Genomic DNA, 20161 nt, shown 5'->3' on the forward strand with positions numbered 1-20161 from the left:
GCATTCCTTGCAGGGCTGCTGCAAATGGCATTCTGCAAAGATCTCTGCAAACGTGCTCCCAAAACCTTAGCAGAGTTAATAGTGCAGCTGAGTTTGGGCCCTTGGGGGCAGGGGAGTGATGGGGAAGGAGGAGCCTGCATCTAATGGTCTTGCCTATGCATGCTTTGAATTTTCCGGGAGTCCTGCTAGCTCTGGGAGGGAAGCCTGACCGGACCACTATTTTAGCAGGAAGGGAAGCAGTGCTCAGAGACAAGCAAGGAAGGGCTCACTTTTGTGGGTATCTGTGACGGTTCATCCTGCCAATTTGATGGGAACCTAGAATCATCTAGGAAATAAATTTATGGGCATGCCGCTGTGGGAGTTCGTAGATTAGCCTGAGGTAGGAAGACCTATTTTAAATGTGGCCAGTGCCACCCAATGGTCTGGAGTCCCAGGCTAAAGAAAAAGAAGCGAGCCAGCTGAGCACTGCCATTCGCCATTAGTCTGGTCTCTTTCCTTCCTGAATGTGGATACAGTGTGACACAATGTAGCCTGCCTCCTGGGGCTTCCCTACCAATGATAGGCCGCACCCTCTTAGAGAGCCAAAAGAAACCGCTCTTTCCTTAAGTTTCTCTTTTCAGGTATTTTATCACAGCAAAGTCAAAAGCAATTGATAGAGTGTCATTGGAGTCCTTTGATCTAGCTAGTCCTGAAGGACTCAACCCCTTCCCTTCCCTTCTGCTCTTTAAAAGGCAGTTTCTGTATCTTTAAGATGGACGATCCATCACCCCCATCTCCTTGTGGGAAAGGTGCAGAGATTGAACGAGGTGGCCCACATGAGCACTCAGTACCAAGCAGGCAGGAGATATCGGGGCGTTGTCCTTTGACTTATCTCACTTTTTCTACTATACCCCCACTGCCCTAAAAAGAAAGAAAAAAAACTTGCCAAACCAACACCCTGCCAGGCCTGGGTCCTCCCTACAGGTGGTGTCCGATTGGTACAGCCTTTATTGTTTCTCCAGCATTTCCAGAAGAATGGCGTCATCCGAGGGCCATAGAGGATGGGGGAGTAAAAAATAACACAAACAAACTGAACAGAAACTCAGGAGGGCCGCGAGAAGGACTGAGATGGGGCGTTGGGGATGGAGAGGTGGGGGACCCAAGCAGTCAGCGCCACTTAGCTTTCAGCCACCAGAGTGGAGAATTCTGCAAAAGAAAAATGACACACTCTTATCTTCGGCAAGCATCCCCACGTCTGCCGTGCACCAGCTATCTTAAACCCTCCGAGTACAATATCTCCTTGGGCTTCAGCTGCGACTGTGTTGTTAGTCACCATGCCTGCTCTGTGGATGAGGGAATGGAGGCTCTGAGCCTGGCCGTTTCTTTGAACAGCTGCTGTTTGACCGGAGGGGTCAGGGTAGACTTAGAACTCGTCATTCATTGTCTCTGAGAACCCCCTGAGGTTCTGAGCCTCCAGTTCCCATCACCTCTAGAAATGCACCATTGTGGCATGAGACCAGTGAGAGGTTTAGGCCCTTCCTGGAGCAGTTTCTAGGATGCTTTCGTCCCTTCCACATCCACGGCGGGAGGCAGAGCCAATTCCCTGAGTGGAACCAGAGATGAGTGAAAGACCTGTGTGAAGCAGCTTTGAAAGGCCACCAGAGGATCCTGGGAGCACCCCCGAGGTCAGCTCTGGCTGCCCAGTCTGTGTACAGGACATCCGTGTATGCCACTCCTCATGTGTCACCCTGTACTGCAGTTACATAAATGTTAACTCCAGGGAGGCTGGGAGAAGGGCAAAGGGACTCTTCCTCCTACTGTCACATTGTGCAAATAGAAATAACACTTTAAATATTCAAATTGACCCCAGCAAGATCAGCCATACCATGCAGCTCTCCTGGTCCTGGCTCTGAGGGGACAAAGCCTGGGACCTGGGTGACAGACACCACACCTTAAGGCAGTGTCCCTGAATATGGAAGTCTGGGCTGGGACTCAAGGTGGGCGACCCTGAGGGTCCATGCAGATGAAGGAGCTCCTGAAATCTCAAAAGGCCCTGGGACTTAATGGCAAGAAGTATCGATGGGAACTCAGATATACACAGAATCTCCCCCAGGCAGGTCAATGGGCCTGCCTTCTTAGCCACAGGCCTCCAGAGCTTGCAGGACTGGAGGGAGGGGTCTTGATCTGTCTTTATCCTGTCGTTAGAGTTCTCATTAACACTGCCTGTGTTGTCCACGGTGACAATCTGCGAGGCATTCAGCAAACATCTCCGTGAGAAGAATCCTGGGAGGGTTGCCTCATGGAATTCTTACGACTGCCACGGATAGACACATTCTTGCCTGCATTTTTCTGATGGAGAAACTGAGGTCCCAGAGCTCAGCTTTAACATGGTCACACTCACTCACTCTCATAGTCCTTCTTTCCTGGGGAGATTTGTGACCTCCCTTAACCTAGGTATAGAGTGACAGACGTCCTGGCTCAAATATCGCCACTGCTGGCTCTGTCTCATTGGCCCATTTTTATGACTTTCATTAGCCTCAGCACAGCACACCACAACATGATCTTATTTATCTTCTTGCTTATTTTTGTTGGTCCCCACCCCATCCCCGCCCCATCTCCCTGGTTCATCCCTTTCCCAGTGGCCTAACACCCTTCAGGTGACACTAATTGGACGTTGAATGAATGGAAGGGGAGCGGGGTGAAGGGTGGTACACAGTTGATTCCCATTTTACAGAAAGGAAAACAGAGGCTGAAGCAGTCAGGGTCAGATAAAAAAATAAGTGACAGGGCTATGATTTGTCCTCTGACCTCATAAAGTTCCTGTGTGAGCCCAATGACCAGGCCAGCAGCCCAGATTCTGGGAAGAAATAAAATTCCCCAGTGTTGCTCACAGGATATCAGAGGGGAGCAAGGTTTTACAGTCACACTAGGGAATATGGGCTCTGGACCGCTTCTCAGAAAGAGTCCTCTCATCTCTTGCCCGTGAGCTGGCATCAGTAGGATTGGGAGAGGTCTAAACAAGATGGGGTGCAGCCAGTGGTGGAGGACCAGGGATACTGATGAGGGCTCCCCAGGGTGGGAATTTGGGCTTTTGGGAGCCTGCTAGTATGTTTTAGCTTTATGAGGTTTTCAAAAGCCCAATACATCAGACCCCAGGATCTTCTGTGAGTTCGCTAGGATGTCCTTAAGGCCCCGGAGCCTGGCTCTTAGAAGGGATTCTAATTTTATCCCCTCCTAGAACCCTGGTCAGGGCGCTGTAGACAAATTGAAAGCAGGGTCAGGCAATGCTCTTAGGAACTGCCAATCAACTATCAGCTTTCTGGGCAAAGGTCTCCTCTAAAACATACCCTCTCACCCCAAAGAAAATCAAATGACAGACAGAGACCTTGAAAGTCTAAGTCAACTGATTTGTCAGTTGGGTCCCAGAAGCAAACTGGGTGTAGGAGGGTAGAGGTGGGATCTTGTTCTGCTGTCCTTTTGGTTCCCTGGACCAGTTGTCTCATCCCTCCCATCTCAGCTACAAAGGGTCTAACTTCCTGGTCTAACTTGGCATTTGGAGCAAGCAGAGGGTGCGGGCAGGGGAGAACGGGAACCAATAGCTCCTCTCCTCGTGAGTTTGGCTAGATGTTCCTGTCTCCGTTTCCTCACCTTCAAAGCGGAACCCAGGAGATTAGCTGCTTCTTGGGGCTGTTCATCCCGCTAGCACCACAGCTCCCTGTCACAGGTCTGGTGCTGAGAAAGCTCTCAGCTCCTGGAAGCTGCTGTCATCAAGCCACTTCTATACCTCAAACTGCTCGACCAACCTACAGATGCCCAACTGCTCCCCGGCACAGCAGAAGGGGTCTGTCGTCTTCATCTGCCAATGTCACTCCCATTGCTAGTGTGAGTCATCATCTGTCCCCACGGAGGCATCCTCCCATGACCACACAGCCACCCTGACCTGTGACTTGTTCCATTATTACTGGCTAGGTAGCCATGGGCCACCGTGCTGTCTTTCTTTGTGAAGTGGGGATAATGCCAGCTCATGCCACTTTCCTGAAGAGCAGCCAAGGAAGCACACAACAGTGCTTGGCACATAGGAGGAGGTGGCTGTTGGTAGCATTTGGTAGTGCCATCTCCCTTGGACCTCCACAGCACAATTGGCAAGGAACCTCCTATAGCAATCTCCCAAATCAAGGTCAAGCAGGATGGAGTCAGACCATCTAGGAAACTCAAACACCCAACAGCCAACCTCGTGTAAGCACCTGACACAATCCAAGTTAGAACCCCACCTCAGTCTCCTCATCTGTAAAATGGGGACAGCTATATAAGGTCATGAGAAAGACTTTCACGGGACACAGATGAGAGGCACCTGGCACGCAGAATGAGTACAACCAAGTCAGTTACTGATGAGGTATGAAGCTCATGCTTCCTTTAGGAAAATCTAGAACATTCTTTCTCCTGCAAAACATATGGGAACAGCACAATCCCAAGCCATCCTCCTGAGGACACTTTCTGATGTCGTCTTTATCCAATCAGAAAGAGAGGGAGACACAAGGGAGCATGGCAGGAGGGAGGCAGAGGAGGCTGAGCCACTCTCCTCCTTCCCTTAGGAAACTGAAATTAGCCTAATTAGGGCTGCCCCAGTCCTGGGTGCTGTGGGGATGGACAAATTTAGAAGCTCTTGACAGGTGAGGCCAGCGAAGGCTGATAGCCCCGAGTGAAATTGAGACTCAGGGAGTCAGCGTCTGGAAGGCCTGCCTTCCCTCCGTTCTGATGACCATAGCAAGGGCCCAGCTCCTGGTTTATCACCTCACCTCGCCTCAAAATAGCTCCAGGGCTCAGTTTCTTATAGATGGGTGCCGCAAACAGGATCACTTTCTCCTGCTGCAGGATGAGGAGGCGGGGTCACTTGGGGTCAAGCCAGGCAGCCACAGGCATCAACAGTCCTGAGGACTCGCTCTCTGCCAGACGGTTCCAGCTACCTTATCCCATTTCATCCTCACAGGCTCTGATCCTCGGGATGTAAGTGGGGGAAACTGAGGCCGGGTCTCAGCCATGAGGAGGCTGACGGAGGCTGGAGGCTGGCTGCGTTACTGATCAAAGACAGATTGGAACAGCCCTGCCTCTGACTCCAGCTGCAGCCTTAGCAGGGAAAGGAGAGGGATGCGTAGAGAGAGGACGTCTTGTTCCGCCCTGACCGCTGCTCCATTTTTCAAGAGGCCGGTTACATAAGTAGTGCCGTGTCCTCTCCCTGCTCCATCTTATCTAGTGCAGCATAAGGCCGGAGCTAGCGGAAGTCCGCCCGGGAATAGAGGAGCAGATTGCTAAGTACGGAAACATTTCAAACTCCAAATGCTCAGCTCGGCTTCGGGGAGGAAGCCCGTGCGAAGGAGACCCAGGTCACATCCCACCAAGGGCATGCCCTGGCCCTCAACATTCACTGGGCCTCAGTTTACACATCTCTCAGTGAGGACTGAGACCCCTGTCTCCTGGCCTCTGGGGCTGCTGGGAGGGACAGTGAGACAGGACCAGACAATGTCCACCTAAGGGCTGTGGGCTGGCCCTCATGGGTACCCTCCCACAGAGCAGACAGGTGGGGATCACAATGAGACAGGGGTCTCTTGTCCTTCCTGCCCCCTCTCCCCCTATCTCACAGTTCTATTTCTGTGTGGATTAGGATTTAATTCCTTTTCAATGGAGGAGCAAGGTGGTTTATAAAGCCATAGCAAGAAGGCTGAGAGGTGTGGATGAGGGGATGGATGCCCAGAAAGTGGAAAGGCCAGGGTGTTTTCAGGGTTGGTGTCTACCCACAGGAAGGTTCTGATTCTCACCGCCTGTCATACTTCATCACCACTCCCCTGAACACCCCCCACCCCCGCAGCAGGCCGCTAAGGACTTTGCCAGAAGGAAGCAGAAAGGCTCCATCCCTACAACCCCAGTAACTACGTGTTCAACTAAAGGAGTGAAAACCCAGGGCACAGGTGCTGGAGCTGTAGTTGGCACAAAGCACAAAGCAAGCAGAGCCATCATCACTGGGCCTGGGTGACAAATGCAAGTGCGCCCGGCTGTGAGGCATGTGGTGTGCAAGTCCAGCTAAGACTCAGTGGGCAAAGAAGCAAGCACCTATGCTTCCCAAGGCTCTGTCTCCCTGTCTGCACAGAGAACAAAGCTATACATTCGGCGAAGCTCTGTGACGGTCTGAGATGGACTGGGGAGATGTGGCTGTAGCGCCCCGACACACAGGAAGCAGGCTGGATGCTACCCTCATCCCTCTCTGTGGTATGCATTCCTTGCGTATCAAGTGTGGAAAACAAGGCTGGGGACACATTCTATAGAGAAGTAGAGAGCACAGGGTCCTAGTGGGACCTCCAAGCTCAGCCCTACAAGTCGCAGTTCTGTGTGGCTCCCTGGTCCATCAGCACTGCCATGTAACTTGTTAAGATTGCAGGTACTTGGACTCCATTTGGGAAGCAAACATTTCGGGATGGGAACCAGAGGGACCAGCCCAGCCCAGCCTGAGATCCACGGCTGAGAAGTGAAGGAGACCATGCCACTGGTGTGTCTCTGTCTGACCTTCATGGCCACAGCTGGGCTATTGACCCTCCCCCCCTTGTGTGCTCTCTCTCTCTCTCTCTCTCTCTCTCTCTCTCTCTCTCTCTCTCACACACACACACACACACACACACACACACACACACACACTCCTTTTCTGCTTCCCCTCCCTCTCCCTGCTGGGTCCCAGCTTTTTAAGGGTGGCCATTAGCAATTGATCACATCTATACATGTTTTTAAACTTCCTGGAAGTAGCTGCCCTAGATACCAGAGTCTGAAGGAGCATTGCTATAACAGTGTCTTCCTTTTCTCTTCCTGCAACTGGGCTCTTAAAGAACCACGCAAGCATCTTTCTCCTTGGAGAGACAAGAAGAGCTGGGGAGAGCAGCCATTGCTGGCCCTGCACTCCCAGATCACCTGGGGCTACAAGCCCCTATTCCCTGTGCATGCAGAGCGTCTTTTTACATGCTGGAGCTGGGCCTGCTCCTTCCTGCAGTCTTGCAGGATACATATTCATCTGTTTTGACTTTCCCTCACTAACTGATTGATTGGATGACTGACTGAGTCATTCGTTTCCTAGTTTATCCCTGCGTTCATTCCTTTCTCCCGTCTCCTATCCATTCACTAAACAAATTTCTCTTTTCCCCCACTGTGCACCAGGCCTTCTTCTTAGTGCTGGGTTGAGAACAGAAGAAGGGGAAAAGAAGACGCTTTAGGGAAACCCAAGCATGGTGGAGAGAAGCAAGCCACAAGGTAAGTAAGTATCTAATGCCATCTTATGCTAGGCGTTGACTAAGCTCCAACCGCATCCCAGGTATAGAACAGGCAGCAGGAGCCATTGCTGCAAGCAAGCAGACCTCAACACTCATCTTGACCATCTCCCTCTTCCTTGCCTCTGAGCCCCACTCTCCCTGCCTCTAAAGTGGGAGCCCTAGTGGTATCTACCTCACAGGCAGCTAAGAAGACAGCAGAGGGCACTGTCTGGCACATAGGAAAAGCTACCTGTGACTGCTCCCATGGTTCAGGGTCACAGCCGAGCCCAAGTCCTGATTCAAGGTCGTTCGTGCAGAAGAACCTCCGGGACAGGATGGTTAGCTAGTCTTGGTTCTAAAGACCAGGGTGGGCACTTTGAGTTGCCTGGATCCAACAGAACTTGAAGCATCCTTAAGCTAGAGGTGGGGTTCAAGATTCTCTGACCATAAAACATTCTGGGCCCCAGAGAAGGATTCTGTCTCCTCCATGGCACTCTTGTTTGGCATCAATCCTTTTCAAACTGGGTTACAGAAGTGGGCATGTGCATCTTCACTAGGGATGCACAGGCCCCTAGGGTCCTCATGACACAATGCCACCTCGTCCCCTCTCTCATTCCTGCTGTCTGTTCCTCCAGGAGCCTGAAGTGCTATGCAGCCTGCATAGCTTGGCCCAGGTCTCCACTGTGCTGTCAGATAGACTGCGGTTGAAGCCTAGATCTCGAACCTAGTGTGACCTTGGCCTCCCTGAGCTGCCTTTTCTGAATGGATGTCCTCGGTCATCCCAGGAGAAAAGGAGATGACACCACACAGCCTAGCTCTAGCCTGAGACACACTACACCTAGGGAGTAGCCCTTGATGGCTCCTGGAAAACCAATCTCTAAACCTTCCCTAACCATCCGTGCCTCAGTGGGTTCACTGATGCTAGGGTGTGCCTGGACTTACCTCTGCCTGCTGGATCCTGACCTGTACCACTCTAGCCTCTGGATTCCATGTCTCAGCTGCCTGAACCTCTCTACTTGCCTGGCATGGAAATCTGGAACCCTTTCAGGACCATGGCCACACTACGTGAATACTCTAAAATCCAAACGTGTCTGGAATCCAATACATCCTTTGGTCCTGAGCTTTTTAATTATGACTAACTCAGACTGAAGGACCATTTGTGTGTGTGTGTGTGTGTGTGTGTGTGTGTGTGTGTGTGTGTGTTTGTGTGTGTGTGTGTGTGTGTGTGTGTGTGTGTGTGTGTGTGTGTGTGTGTTTGTACACAAGGCCATACTCAGAATGTAGCTAACAGGACATAGCTACCATTCATTGGGTACTTACTGAGCACTGCCTTCAGTGCTCCCCTGTTTTCATGAGTGTTTTCTCCATGCAGCTGCAGCTCAGGGTTATATAGGCCTGCTGTCCAAGGATTTCTTACCAGAAGATGGTGCTATACCTTTGTCCTCATTATTTTTGATTTTTATATTTATGGGTATTTTGCCTGTAGGTACAGATATGTGCACCACATGAATGCCCGGTGCGATGGATCCTTAGAAATGGAGTTACAGACAGGTGCGAGCTGCCATGTGGGTGCTGAGAATTGAACTCTGGTCCTCTAGAGGAACAGCCAGCACTCTTAGCCACTGAGTCGTCTCACCAGTCCCTGTCCTAATTATCTTTCTCTCACCTGGTGCTAGACATTTTGAAAGAGTTTAGTTGGCTCTGGAAGACCCAATATGGCAGAGAGCTGGGGAGGCAGGAGGGAACCAGGTCAAGAACTGCCTGCCCTGGTTTTCTTCATCACTTAGGTTGGCTGGGAGCAACCAGCTTGAAGACCCTGCCTCTAGCTCCGAGCCCTATCTCAGAAAGGGGAGTAGGATCAAACTGAGCTGTAGGGGACGCCAGGCTTGGCGTGGGACTGAGGAGTAGGGGGTTCTGAGTGCAGCTGCTGGCAGACACACTAAGAGCTGTCAAGGAGCTAAGTGTCTCTCCTGTACTGTCTGCTCAGCTCCCTCAAAAGGCCCCTCCTTCCTGCCACCCAAAAGAAGAACAGCTATGTCCGGTGGCCAAGGCACCCTCTGCACCTGAACTTCATTCTCGCTTTCATTAAAAACCCCTTAATAAAGTTTCTGAGTACCTATGGAACCTTGTACTTTCCCCAAAGCAATCTGTGTCCACACCACTTACAGGTCCCAACGTGAGCTCCTGCAACAACCCACGTGCCAGGCAAGAGAGCCTAGGTATGTACTGGCAGGGGATGTGGCCAAGGTTACTTGTAGTGAGGAGCAGAAGGGAAGTGGAGTGTGGGAGTCAGACCTTTCCCCTCAGGCAACAGGTGTTCAGTAATACCTGCTTCAATTCGACAATGGACCCTGGGGGGTTGGAGAGCAAATGTTATCTAGCCCCACCCCCCACTTTTTTTCAGTTAACAGGCACACAGAAGGCACTTGCTATATACTCTGCCTGGTCCTGTCTTAAGTACTTTACATATTAGCACATGGATTCCTCATGAGAGGAGAACCATCGTCCCCCAGAGATGAAATTGCTGAGTCCTGCTGAAGTTACATGATGAGAGACCCTAGAAAAGGCTGGGGTATGAGCCCCAGAGCATGCTGAGCCCTGTCACGCCCCGTGTCCTAGCTCTCTGAACCAGGCAAAGGCCATGATCACCCTCGTGGCCCCTCTGCAAAGTGTCACGAAGCTAAGAAAGCCGACAGTTCTAGGATGTGCCCCACACGCCTCGCCAGACAGGCTGACCAGATAAGGACTCGGGGTAGTGGGCCAGCAGACTCGTGCCTGGGCTCAGAGCAAAGATGCTCACGTCTTTAGTGCACATCCTAACTCCCAGCTGGGAGTTGGGTACTTTGGGGGGGAGGGGGGGTCTTTCCTGGCTCTCCTATAATGGTGGAAGGAATTTGAATGAAGCCAAAAAAAAAAAAAAAAAAAAAAAACCAAACCCTATCTGAGGTTATAAGACACCAGGGTGAGACGCCAGGGAGGGCAGTAGATAAGGAATTTCCATCCTTGGAATCTGACACTACAAGGGCCTGAGGGTCCTTGGGGGGGGGTGTACAGGGGGATCGATCAGTGGGCCTATCTCCTCTGATTACAGACATGAGCCTCTGGTTCAGAGAAGGGCAGACACTGCCCAAGGTCACACAGCCAATGTAGGCAGCTCCTGGATCAGAAACTAAGCAAAACAGGGAAAATCTCCAATTCTCCCTCCCACATTCCCCTACCCAGCGGGAAAGGGGGGGGGCATTTCTTATGGGTTGTTCACATTTTGGAAAACATATATAGCTGAGTTTCTCTGCCTAGCAGACTTGGACTTGGCAGAATGACCTATGGGTTGTCTTTTTTTTTTTCTTTTTCTTTTTTATATCATCCCCTGTTCCCTTCAACAGCCCAAAGCTTTGACAGCCGCATACCCCAGAGTCCCAGCCTTCCCAGAGTTAGAGTCACGGCTACTCACCTTCAACCCCAATCTTGCCGTCCCCATCCTTGTCTCCAGCGGCCAGAAGCGTCTTTGTTTCTTTAGCAGACAAGTCTCTGGCATCTGAGGAGAAGCCCTTCAGAATGGACCTGGGGGAGAAAAGTAGTCAGGTCAAGGTCACAGGCAGAACCTTGCTGGACAGTGGGCTGGCATCCTCAGAGGGCCAGGGAAGTAGGGACAGGCGGCAGGTGGTGGGAGACCTGTGTGCAGCTGGGTTGGCCTGGTGGCCTGTGTGGCTTGCCTTGGTGGGTGTGAGGTGGGGGATGGCCCTCTATGCAGGGTTGACACCAGTTTAGGGCACACTTGCCTTTGCTTACCCAATAACTACATAAAAATACTGGGGCCACTGTAGTGATTGTAATGAGCTTTCTGGGTAAAGGAGGAAGAGGGCAAGTTCTCAGAGACAGACCTCATGCTCATGTATGATGGAATGATGGACACCCAGACGGAGGAGGCAGAGGGGAGCATGGTGAAGGAGGAGTTAGGAGGCCCTCTAGAGATGGTGATACATGGAGGATGGGGAGCACTTAGCATGCATGTGTACACGCCTGTGCCTGTACTTGTCGGGCATACATAAGTAGGTGGAAGAAGGTTCTAGAAGAAGGTGTCCTTGGGGTAGAGTTTGGAAGAGAGACAGGATAGGTTGAGGGAAGTTCCTACTTAAAATGCATCTCGGAACACCTTCTGCCTTCTGTTTCTAACAAAATTCAAAGCCGTTTTGGCTAGAAAGTAACAGAAGGCACAGCTGGGTCATCAGATACAGGCCAGGTGGCTGAGGCGGGCTAGGGCAGAGGGCTCTCTGCTGATGCAGGTTTCCAGTCTCCTCTGAGCTTTGCTCCAAGGACCCTAAAGATCCAGAGCCGCCTCTGCCTCCCTGGCTTGCCCAGAAGTTGCTTGGCTGCAGTTCTGGTCCAGAGGCGAGGGGGGTCTGCAGACCAGACCAGTGAAGGTGCCTTTCAGCCCCACAGAAATCAATGACACTCTGAGGAGAATACCTCCTGCCTTGCTTGCGGTGGGAAGCAGTCAGAATAAGTGCTCCTTCACTGGTATTAAATTATTAAGTAACTCCATTCCATTAGCGATATTAAGTGGCTATAATTTAACCTAGTTAGCTGCACTCCAGGCTGAGGGATTGACCCTCCCGGAAGCAGGAAGTATCTTTCCCTGGTGCCCGGGACAAAGCAAAGCCCGCTTGCTAGGAGGGGTGGCTGGGAACTTTGGGTGCTATCACCAGGTTCATCCCCGCCCTGCTCCCCGCCCCATCCTCAATTTACCCCAGCTCATCCTCCTCAATGAAGCCACTTTTGTCTTTGTCCAGAATATGGAACACCTTCTTCACCTCATCCGGGTTCTTTTTCTTCAGGCCCACCATCTGGAAGAACTTTTTGTGGTCGAAGGAGTCTGCAGCTGTTGGGGGTTGAGGGGGAAGAGGAGGTTAAAGAAGGACAGGGGAGAGGCACCGGGAAAGTCAGGGAAAGAGATGTTGTACCATTTATTAAAGGGTACCTGCATGGTTGTGGGGAACAGGAGGACAGAGGGAGCCCAGCTAGGAAAGGATGCTTTGCCCAAGGTCGACCCTTCTTGGTTCCCCCATACACACACTGATGAGCCACAGGGAGACTGTCAGCCTCCTGAGAACTGTATTTCTATGAAGCCTTTTGGGTGAGGGCTGGGTGGGCTGTGCACAGGCATGCGATGGATGCTAGCTAGGATGGATGGAAAGGCGGCTTTCTCTCATTGGCTACATACTGTGATCAGAAAGATCAACTCTGTGAGGACATAGTTCTGTCAAGGTCACATCATGGGAGGGGGAGGGGAGGACCCAGAAGTCCTGCACAGATTCTGAGACCCATCCCAGTGGTTGGGGGTGGGATGAAGGACTTCTAAGAACTCAGCTGAGTTTCATACTCAGGGTGACAAGGTGGCTCAAGGCACTGTGAATGGGTTATCATAGTGCTCCAGGGGGAGGTGGGGGGCTTCTTGGAGCTTCCTGTATGTGTCTGGAGGAGAAGGAAGCTATATAAAAAGCAGATAGATGTCCCTCTCTGTCCAGAAACTCTTAAGAACTATGGTCTCCCCTCAGCCCAGAGTTGGAGGGAAAAAAAGTTGCTTTGTCTTTTTACACACCAAGGTGGGGCACTGAGACCTGAGGCCACCTCAGATCTCATTCTTCCTGTGCTGGACTGGGTGACCTTGTACAGCTTGAATCTTATCCCAGCCTCAGTTTCCCTCCCTGGGTGACAGAGGAAGAACATCTAAGCTAGAGGAAAGAGATCACACAGCCGAGTGGGTACCCCTCTCTTGGACTACCTAAAAGGATTAGATGCTGGGGGTACAGATGGGGAGCTGCAGCGGGCTGGGCAGGGCTGGGTGCCTGATGCAGAAAGGTCACTGTGCCCTTATGTCTGTCCTGGGAGGGGATCTCCACTAATGGGCTACCTTCCAGGAAAAGTCTTGTTGGGAATGGGGGCCAAGGAAAGGGGTCTCTTGAAGAGAAAGCCCAGGCTTGCAGACCCTTCTACACTTCTCAGAGGAGGATGTCTGGGTCCTTGCTTCTTCCTCCCTGGTCTTCGCACTTGGTCCTGGACCCCCCCACAAGTTCTCCCGGAGAGGCCACTCTTCTGAGCCCTCAACTTTGTGAGACTCAGTCAGGGAGCACAGTCCGTGCAGCTCTTGGAAAGCATAGGACCAAGGAGCTAACCCCCTAGGATGGAGACCCGATGCGTGAGGGAAGAAACTGGGGAGGCTTCGCAGAGGGATGAGGGGTGCCCCAGAAGCGGGAAGAGGGCAAGGGGACAGGGCCAGGCGCGGGGAGTGGGGTGGGGGTGCATTGCTCACCAGCAAAGGCTCCTATCGCCTTCTTGATGTCCTCAGCGCTGAGCACGTCTGTCATCGACATCCTGCAACTGTTTGAGCGGGCAGAGCAAGTGCGAAAAGATTAAAAAGTGTTCTCCTCATCCTTTCTGCTCATATGACCAGCGCTGCAGTGTCGCGCGCCAGGCGCACGCCCGCTCGGCCTGGCTCCGCGCCAGGGGGCGCCCGGCTCAGCGCACAGCTCAGCAGCTCAGTCCCGCCGCACCGCCAAGCTGAGCGGGCCACATGCCCATGGGGTCCGGGCATTCAGGAGGCTCGCCCAGGACCCCGCCGCCAGGGGCCATCTCCTGATCTAAAGGGCCACCAGCAGAGACTGGAGCGTTCTGCCGCTGTCAAGGGCATACGGGAGGCAGAGAGGCTCCGATCTGGGCATCTCGGACAATGTCCTCTCGCGTGGGGAAAAAATGATGCTGACCAGCCTCCACCCCGATGTGGCCCCTGGGCTATGCACTCTGTCTCTCCACGCCTCCAGTACCCTCTTGTCTTCTGTCCTGGATGCAAATTTATGCCGCGAAAAATCTGAATGTTAAGAACTTGAAACCTGAGCCACAGGACCCAGGGAGGAGGTTGTTGGACTATCAGAGCTCCTCTGTGCAGAGGCTCTCTGTCTGGGCTCCATCCCTCCCTCACCTGACCACATTCTGAAACTTGATTTGGTTTCTGCGAGGAAGAAGGCACCAGTTTATCTGTCAGAAGACCCTTTTGGGCACCAGTTTATCTGCCAGAAGACTCTTTTTCTCACACTTTCTAGTCTCCAGGGCCAGACACAGCTGAGTTGTGTTTCATCTAATTCCCATTAGGGAGGCTAAGGTGAGAGAGGCCCCACAGCATAGCTATCTACCTTTCAAGTTGGTCATATTTGGGGGATAAGGGATAGTACCATCAGACCATACTTTTTGATTACCATGTTTTGTGATCAGAGTATCACCTCTGGGAAACAGGACATTTTTCATCTCACGGGACCAGAGTACAAGGCTGCCATCTTCCCTCAGGTCTCCCAAAGTTTCAGACTGTGGCTAGCAGCCTTCGAAGTGTATATGAGCACTAGACATACACATAGAGTTCTGAATGTGAGTCACGCTGAATCCCCCCATGACCTTGAGCTATAACCTTTCTCTCTGGTCATGTGTTGTGTTAAAGATGGGAGGATCACTGTGTGGGACCTGAGGCAGGTGGGCAGCGTCTGGGGTGATGATGATACTGGGGACCAAGGGACAGCTTCCCAGCTGCCCAGTAGCTCAAGTTGCCTGACAACTTGCTGTCAACACTGTCTCCCCTAGCTGAGCCCTGGAAGGCTGCCCTTCCTGGAAACCTTAGGAGTGCCTGGCTCCAGCTGCCCCCTCCTGGTGAGTCAGCGTCTTTGGGCCACAGCTTGCCAGCTGGCTTCCAAGGCTCCTAGGCTACAGCCCCTGACTTCATAGCTCTGGGCATGAGGCCCACTTCAGACCCCCCAGCTGTCCTGCACCCTTCAGCTGCTTTAGCTCCTATGTCTCCTGCCTCAGTTGACTTAGTGGCCTCAGCCTCTACCCCTTGTTCCCAGCTGGACTGCCAGTTCCAGTGTGCCAGGCTTCTGTGTTGACAGTTCAATGTCTGGGCTCTCTTTATACTGTGGCCCCAGTTACAGCATCTGTTTCTCCAACTGGAGACCCTTGTGCTATAGTGAGCCTGGAGTCTCTAAATGCCCGAAGACCCATCCATATGGAGGCAGAGGCAGAGCAGGGTCAGCTTATTGGTGTGACTTAGTGTGCTGTAAACCTCTTAGATATCCTTTCTCATGCCCCAACCTCAGTCCTACAGTGCGTCTGAGCCACATACTGGCTCTTATGGTAAAGGTTCTCACCATTCCCCTTGCTCCTCCCTCTGCTGCTGAGTCCCCTCACTGGGACATCCTCAGCGAAGCATGCATGTTGTTGGCTTAGCCAATCAACTCCTCACCCAAGTGCTTGCCTCTCACCCTCTGCCTTCTGCTCCCCTGATAGAACCAATAGACCTCCACAGACATATGGCTCTACCTCTCAGCTCCATCTGAGGGACAGCTGAGGTCCATCCTTGGGGGCAAGTATTTATTCAGGCTACCCAAGAAGCTCGGAGAGAACTCAGGGATCCCGTACTCCACAACCTCCATTTTGATTCTAGAGAAATGGCAGCCTGGCTGTCCTTTTCAATTGGCCTGATTCCACCTTCTCCATCCTCCAACCTCAGAGGCTACCGCTTACCTTGGATGAGCAGAGGCCGGAGCCTATACAGAAAAGCTGGGCTGGTGGGAGATCCTGTTGGGAAATGAGACTCGTGGTGGGACAGCCACTTAAATAGTCTACAGCCCTGGCTATTTTGGGAGGTGGCGCTCCCCCAGCCCCTGGCCCCCTCCCCTTCCGGTGTCAGGTACTCCCCAGCCACGGTGCTGAGTGTCTGTATCACATTCACCCCCATCCAGGCCTATTGAGCCAGGCCTATTAATAACCCTTGGCCTCTACCTCCCTACAGCACCCAGCACTAAGGTCCAAGCAGGGCACACCTCTTGCATGAAGCCTTCCATGATCACCTTGGGTGGCAGCCACACTCGGTTCCAAGCTTGCAAGGAAAGGAAGAGGGAAAGATGGAAACAAGGGTTGCTAGGGGTGAAGAGACACCCTGAGGCATTGTGGGGGTACCTCCTGTGGCAGTGGTGGCAGTGCAATGGGTCTGCAGCACACAGCTTTGGCACTGCAGCCAGGACCAGGCTGGAGCTTCCAGGCAATATGTCAGTGTCTGGCGGGAGGAGAGGTGTAGCCCACCTTTGGACAAGCCTCGTCTTCAGTGTCTCAGTTTCCCAGCTGTGTAGCCCTGCTATAAGGGGTAAGCTTGAACTTGAGGGAGATAGGCACCCTTGATGATGTATGCCAAATGTCACTGGTAAGGGTGCTTTGGAGGGAGAAAGGCGTGTGAATCACTTTCCTGGTTTCCAAGGGTCAGGTTACAGATGCTGTGCAAGGTCTGAATTTGGAGACATGGGAATGAATGGATGAGTTTCACAAGAAAGGTACAGTGTCTGAGATCACACCATGAAAGGCTCCTCTCCTCACCCCTACCCCGAATCAAACTTCCGGGCGCTGACGTGGTCAGCTATGGAGTCCCATTCTGGCAGTGGCTTCCGAGTTCCAGAGTCCCATGGGAGATCGGAGGTAAGGAAGCCCCACTCCCCATTCCCCACAGCAGGCTGAAAAGACTGGGCGGGGGCCCACAGTGGGGAAACCTGGCTGGGGCCTCGGTGCACAATGAAAAGAAACATAGCCAGTACACCAGGTGGACACATCCTTGTGTTCGCCTTTGCCTGTGACAGATACCCAAGAAGACCATCTCTAAGAGGAGGACTTGTTTTGGCTCCCAGTTTCAGAGGTGTTAGCCTCATTTAGCTGCTTCACAGTTCCAGGCCTGTAGTAGGTAGAACTTGATGAAGCTCACCTATGGAGGCCAAGAAACATGGAGAAGTAGAAGGAAGAGGCCATGTTAGGTGCCCTTTAAAGGTTCACTTCTAGCCTGCTGCTTCCTTCCACAGGTCCTCCACCTCCTGACAGTCCATTCACGCTCTGGATCCTTGGATGGGAATGGGATCTAGGCCAGAACCTCCCAGGTTAATCTCTGGAAGTATGCTGCTTTTTTTTTTTTTTTCAATCCTAGCGGATTCTAGGTCAGGTTGACGATCAAAATCAACCTCTCACAAAATGACTAGTTTTGCCATGACTGTCTATGAAGGTTCTGAGATTAGAGGCAGCAGCTTCAGGCTTCAGGGAGAAGACACCAGGATTTGATTATAGCTTATATCATGAGTATCCACAGCCTACTATAGCTAAGGTCAGGGTTGGCACAGACCCAAATCCAACTAAGAGGACCTGGCAGCCAGGACTTTGCGTTGACTTAGGAACATCTTAGAAGGCACTCAGGATACCCGGAGGGAGGTTAGGGCGCAGGCTCAGGGCTTTGATCTCATCAAGGCAGACTGAAAGTTGGAGTCATGGGGGTGGGGAGACTGAGCCCAGGGAGGCTGGACTCCATTCAAGGTTTGTGGAGCACTCCTTGAGGAAGATCTTGAGGAAGGCTGGTAAATAATTGCATAGCCTACAGGACTCTGTACTGGGAGACAGTGTTCATCCTCCTGTCTTCTAAAGTGAGAAATGTCTTCCCCACTTACCTGAGGAAGGAATAAGGCTCAGAGTAGCTGACCAATTTGTTTCAGGTCACAAAAGCAGAAGTGTGATTCAAACCCAGGTTCCATTGGCTTCAAAGTTTCTTTCTTTCTTGAATTTCTTTCTTGGATGAAAGCAATAGATGGGGTGGGGTGGGGTGGGGAAGGGGAGCAGGCTCCACCATGAGGGAAAACCCTGACAACTAGCATGTCCTTTTGTTCTGTAAAGTAAGCAATGTTAAGTGAACCACATTGCCAGGGGGCCTTATGATCTAGGCATATCTCTTCACTGCACCCTTACACAGAACTCAGAAATTTTAAGAGATAGAATCTCAGAGATGTTTAGAACCTTATCCAAGGGGCTGGCAAGATGGCTCAGTGGGTAAGAACACTGACTGCTCTTCCAAAGGTCCTGAATTCAAATCCCAGCAACCACATGGTGGCTTACAACTACCTGTAATGAGATCTGATGCCCTCTTCAGTTACAATGTACTTATGTGTAATAATAAATCTTAAAAAAAAAAGAACCTTGTCCAAGGTCACACAGCTAGAAAGGAAGTGGTGTGTCCTAAAGTCTGAAGAGATGATCCTAAGACATTTCCAGCCCTTCTGCTTCAAGTCTGAGTTAATCCTGGCAGCCTTGACTAATTAGCCTAGTCAGTCTTTACAAGAGTGTAAATCAGAAGTTTAAACTTATCAGTGAAGACTTTTTGACTCTCAATGACAGGACAGTGCAGTTCAGTCTGCCTAAAGATGAGGGGAGATTTACCAGATCTATAAAGGTTCAGGTACGGCTTGATCCAGGACACCACAGTGCCACATCCACTCCAGTGGAGTTTGCATGACAAGTCCAAAAGCTTACCCACAGTCCTGAGACACAAAGTTTCATGGAAACTGGTCTCCTGGAGAGCCTTTGGCCTCCATAGAACGGATGCTCCAGATTTGTCCTTGAGATAGTCAGTGAGAGGTTCTGTATGCTTTCTTTCAGTATTGTTTTATTATAGGTACCCCCAAGGAATGATTTAACAAATAGCTAAGTTAGATTGAACATTGCTTCCTGGCCTCCACCAGTGTTCCAGTATCCTAGGCAGGCCTTGAGCCGACCCTGGGCTTGGAATTTAGTAAGAATATTACTTATTCAGACAAATTGACTCCAGCATTGAAAGAGAGATAGCGAAAGAAATCAGGCATTACAACCTACTAAATAGAGTTAGAAATTTCAGGGCAAACTTAACGAAGTAAGTTTAGAATTCTTATTATAGTTATGTATGGCAGACTACATTACTTAATAGAAGAAAGTTTGGTGGGCTCCTCTGTTAAATGGAGGTCCCTCACAAACATTTAGAATACAGCTGAGTCATTCCCATATATAGGAGTTTACAATGGTTTAGGAAAAAGATTGGGCTGTGGTTTAAGAAGAAACTAGAGTATTACGTTGCTCACGGAAAGGTTAGAGAGTACGGACTCTCCCTAGCACATACTTTCACAAGCCCAGAAGAATAGCATAGCTAGGTATTTACTAGGAGCTGGCTGGTGGTGGGTTAAACAATGAATTAGAATTAGAACTATGGCTTGGGTATGAAAGCCCTTGCCCCTGGAGTGTAAAGAACTCACACCTGGCTTCTAAGAACAAGCTGACCTTAGATAGGGCTGACTTTGTCTCAGTTGTTACATTGCCTGGTTCCTGCCAGTCTTTATGTATGCATTCTTCTGTTTTGTGTAAAGAATCATTAAGCATCGGGTAACCTCAATGTACCTTGGCGGATGTGTCACCTAACTTCCTTATTTTCTTCTGTAATATAAGTCTAATGCTCATTTTGAGAAATTATATTCAGATCAACAATCCCTTGTGTTCGTGTCTGTTTGTCACTCGCTGACTCCTTGTCCACTTGAGTACCGGGACCCTGACTTTTTCCCGAGGGTTGAGGGACCGATGGAGTCCAGCTCGTGGCACCACAGGATGTTCTTCCTCTGTATTCCCCAACCACACCTGGTGTCATACTGGCTGCCTTCTCAGGCTTGCATCCCTGGAGGGTTACAAAAGGGCAGTCCCCTGCTGCACTAGAAACTCTCCTGTCCAAGTCCTGTTGGAAAGAGGAAGTGGGTGCTGCACTGGGTAGGGTTGGTCTGATGGGGAAGGCTGGGGTTAGGTTTCACTGGCTGAGAGGAGCTGGGCTCGGTTCTCCCATCACTGTGCAGAGCAGGGGAGGCCTGGGCCTGGGCCTCAAGGGACACTGCAAGCTTAGAGATGTGTCAGCACTGTGAGACTCACATGGAGAGAGACTGGCTCCGGGTAGATGCATATGGAGTCCTGGCATTTGGAGGCCAGGAAGCATCACCAAGGAGGGTCCTGGAGTGGACAGCTGTGCAGGATGAGGGAGGTCCCTT

General features: G+C 51.4%; 1 protein-coding gene across 2 annotated transcripts; it reads right to left on the reverse strand.

The window, feature by feature from the left end:
- Positions 1-602: 602 nt before the first annotated feature.
- On the reverse strand, positions 603-15891 carry Pvalb (parvalbumin). 2 transcript variants are annotated; one of them, NM_013645.4, is made up of 5 exons: positions 15828-15891; positions 13576-13643; positions 12012-12144; positions 10717-10826; positions 603-1185 (listed from the first exon to the last, which is right to left on the reverse strand). In NM_013645.4, the coding sequence occupies exons 2-5, from the start codon at positions 13634-13636 to the stop codon at positions 1157-1159; spliced, it is 333 nt and encodes a 110-aa protein (NP_038673.2). In that variant the 5' UTR covers positions 13637-13643; positions 15828-15891; the 3' UTR covers positions 603-1156. The 2 variants fall into 2 exon arrangements, with proteins under 2 accessions (NP_038673.2, NP_001317615.1); NM_001330686.1 differs by lacking the exon at positions 15828-15891 and having other exon boundaries at positions 13576-13728.
- Between the last annotated feature and the right edge of the window lie 4270 nt (positions 15892-20161).

The sequence above is a fragment of the Mus musculus genome, chromosome 15 (assembly GCF_000001635.26).
Source record: "Mus musculus strain C57BL/6J chromosome 15, GRCm38.p6 C57BL/6J".
NCBI classification, from domain to species: Eukaryota; Metazoa; Chordata; class Mammalia; order Rodentia; family Muridae; genus Mus; species Mus musculus.

Excerpts from the sequence above, each read along its gene's own strand:
- Pvalb (NM_013645.4), bottom strand. The coding sequence starts at position 13,636 with ATGTCGATGACAGACGTGCTCAGCGCTGAGGACATCAAGAAGGCGATA. Across the intron at positions 12,145-13,575 it reads GGCGATAGGAGCCTTTGCTG|CTGCAGACTCCTTCGACCAC; the intron begins GTGAGCAATGCA and ends AACCCCCAACAG. Across the intron at positions 1,186-10,716 it reads CGGCAAGATTGGGGTTGAAG|AATTCTCCACTCTGGTGGCT; the intron begins GTGAGTAGCCGT and ends TTTCTTTTGCAG.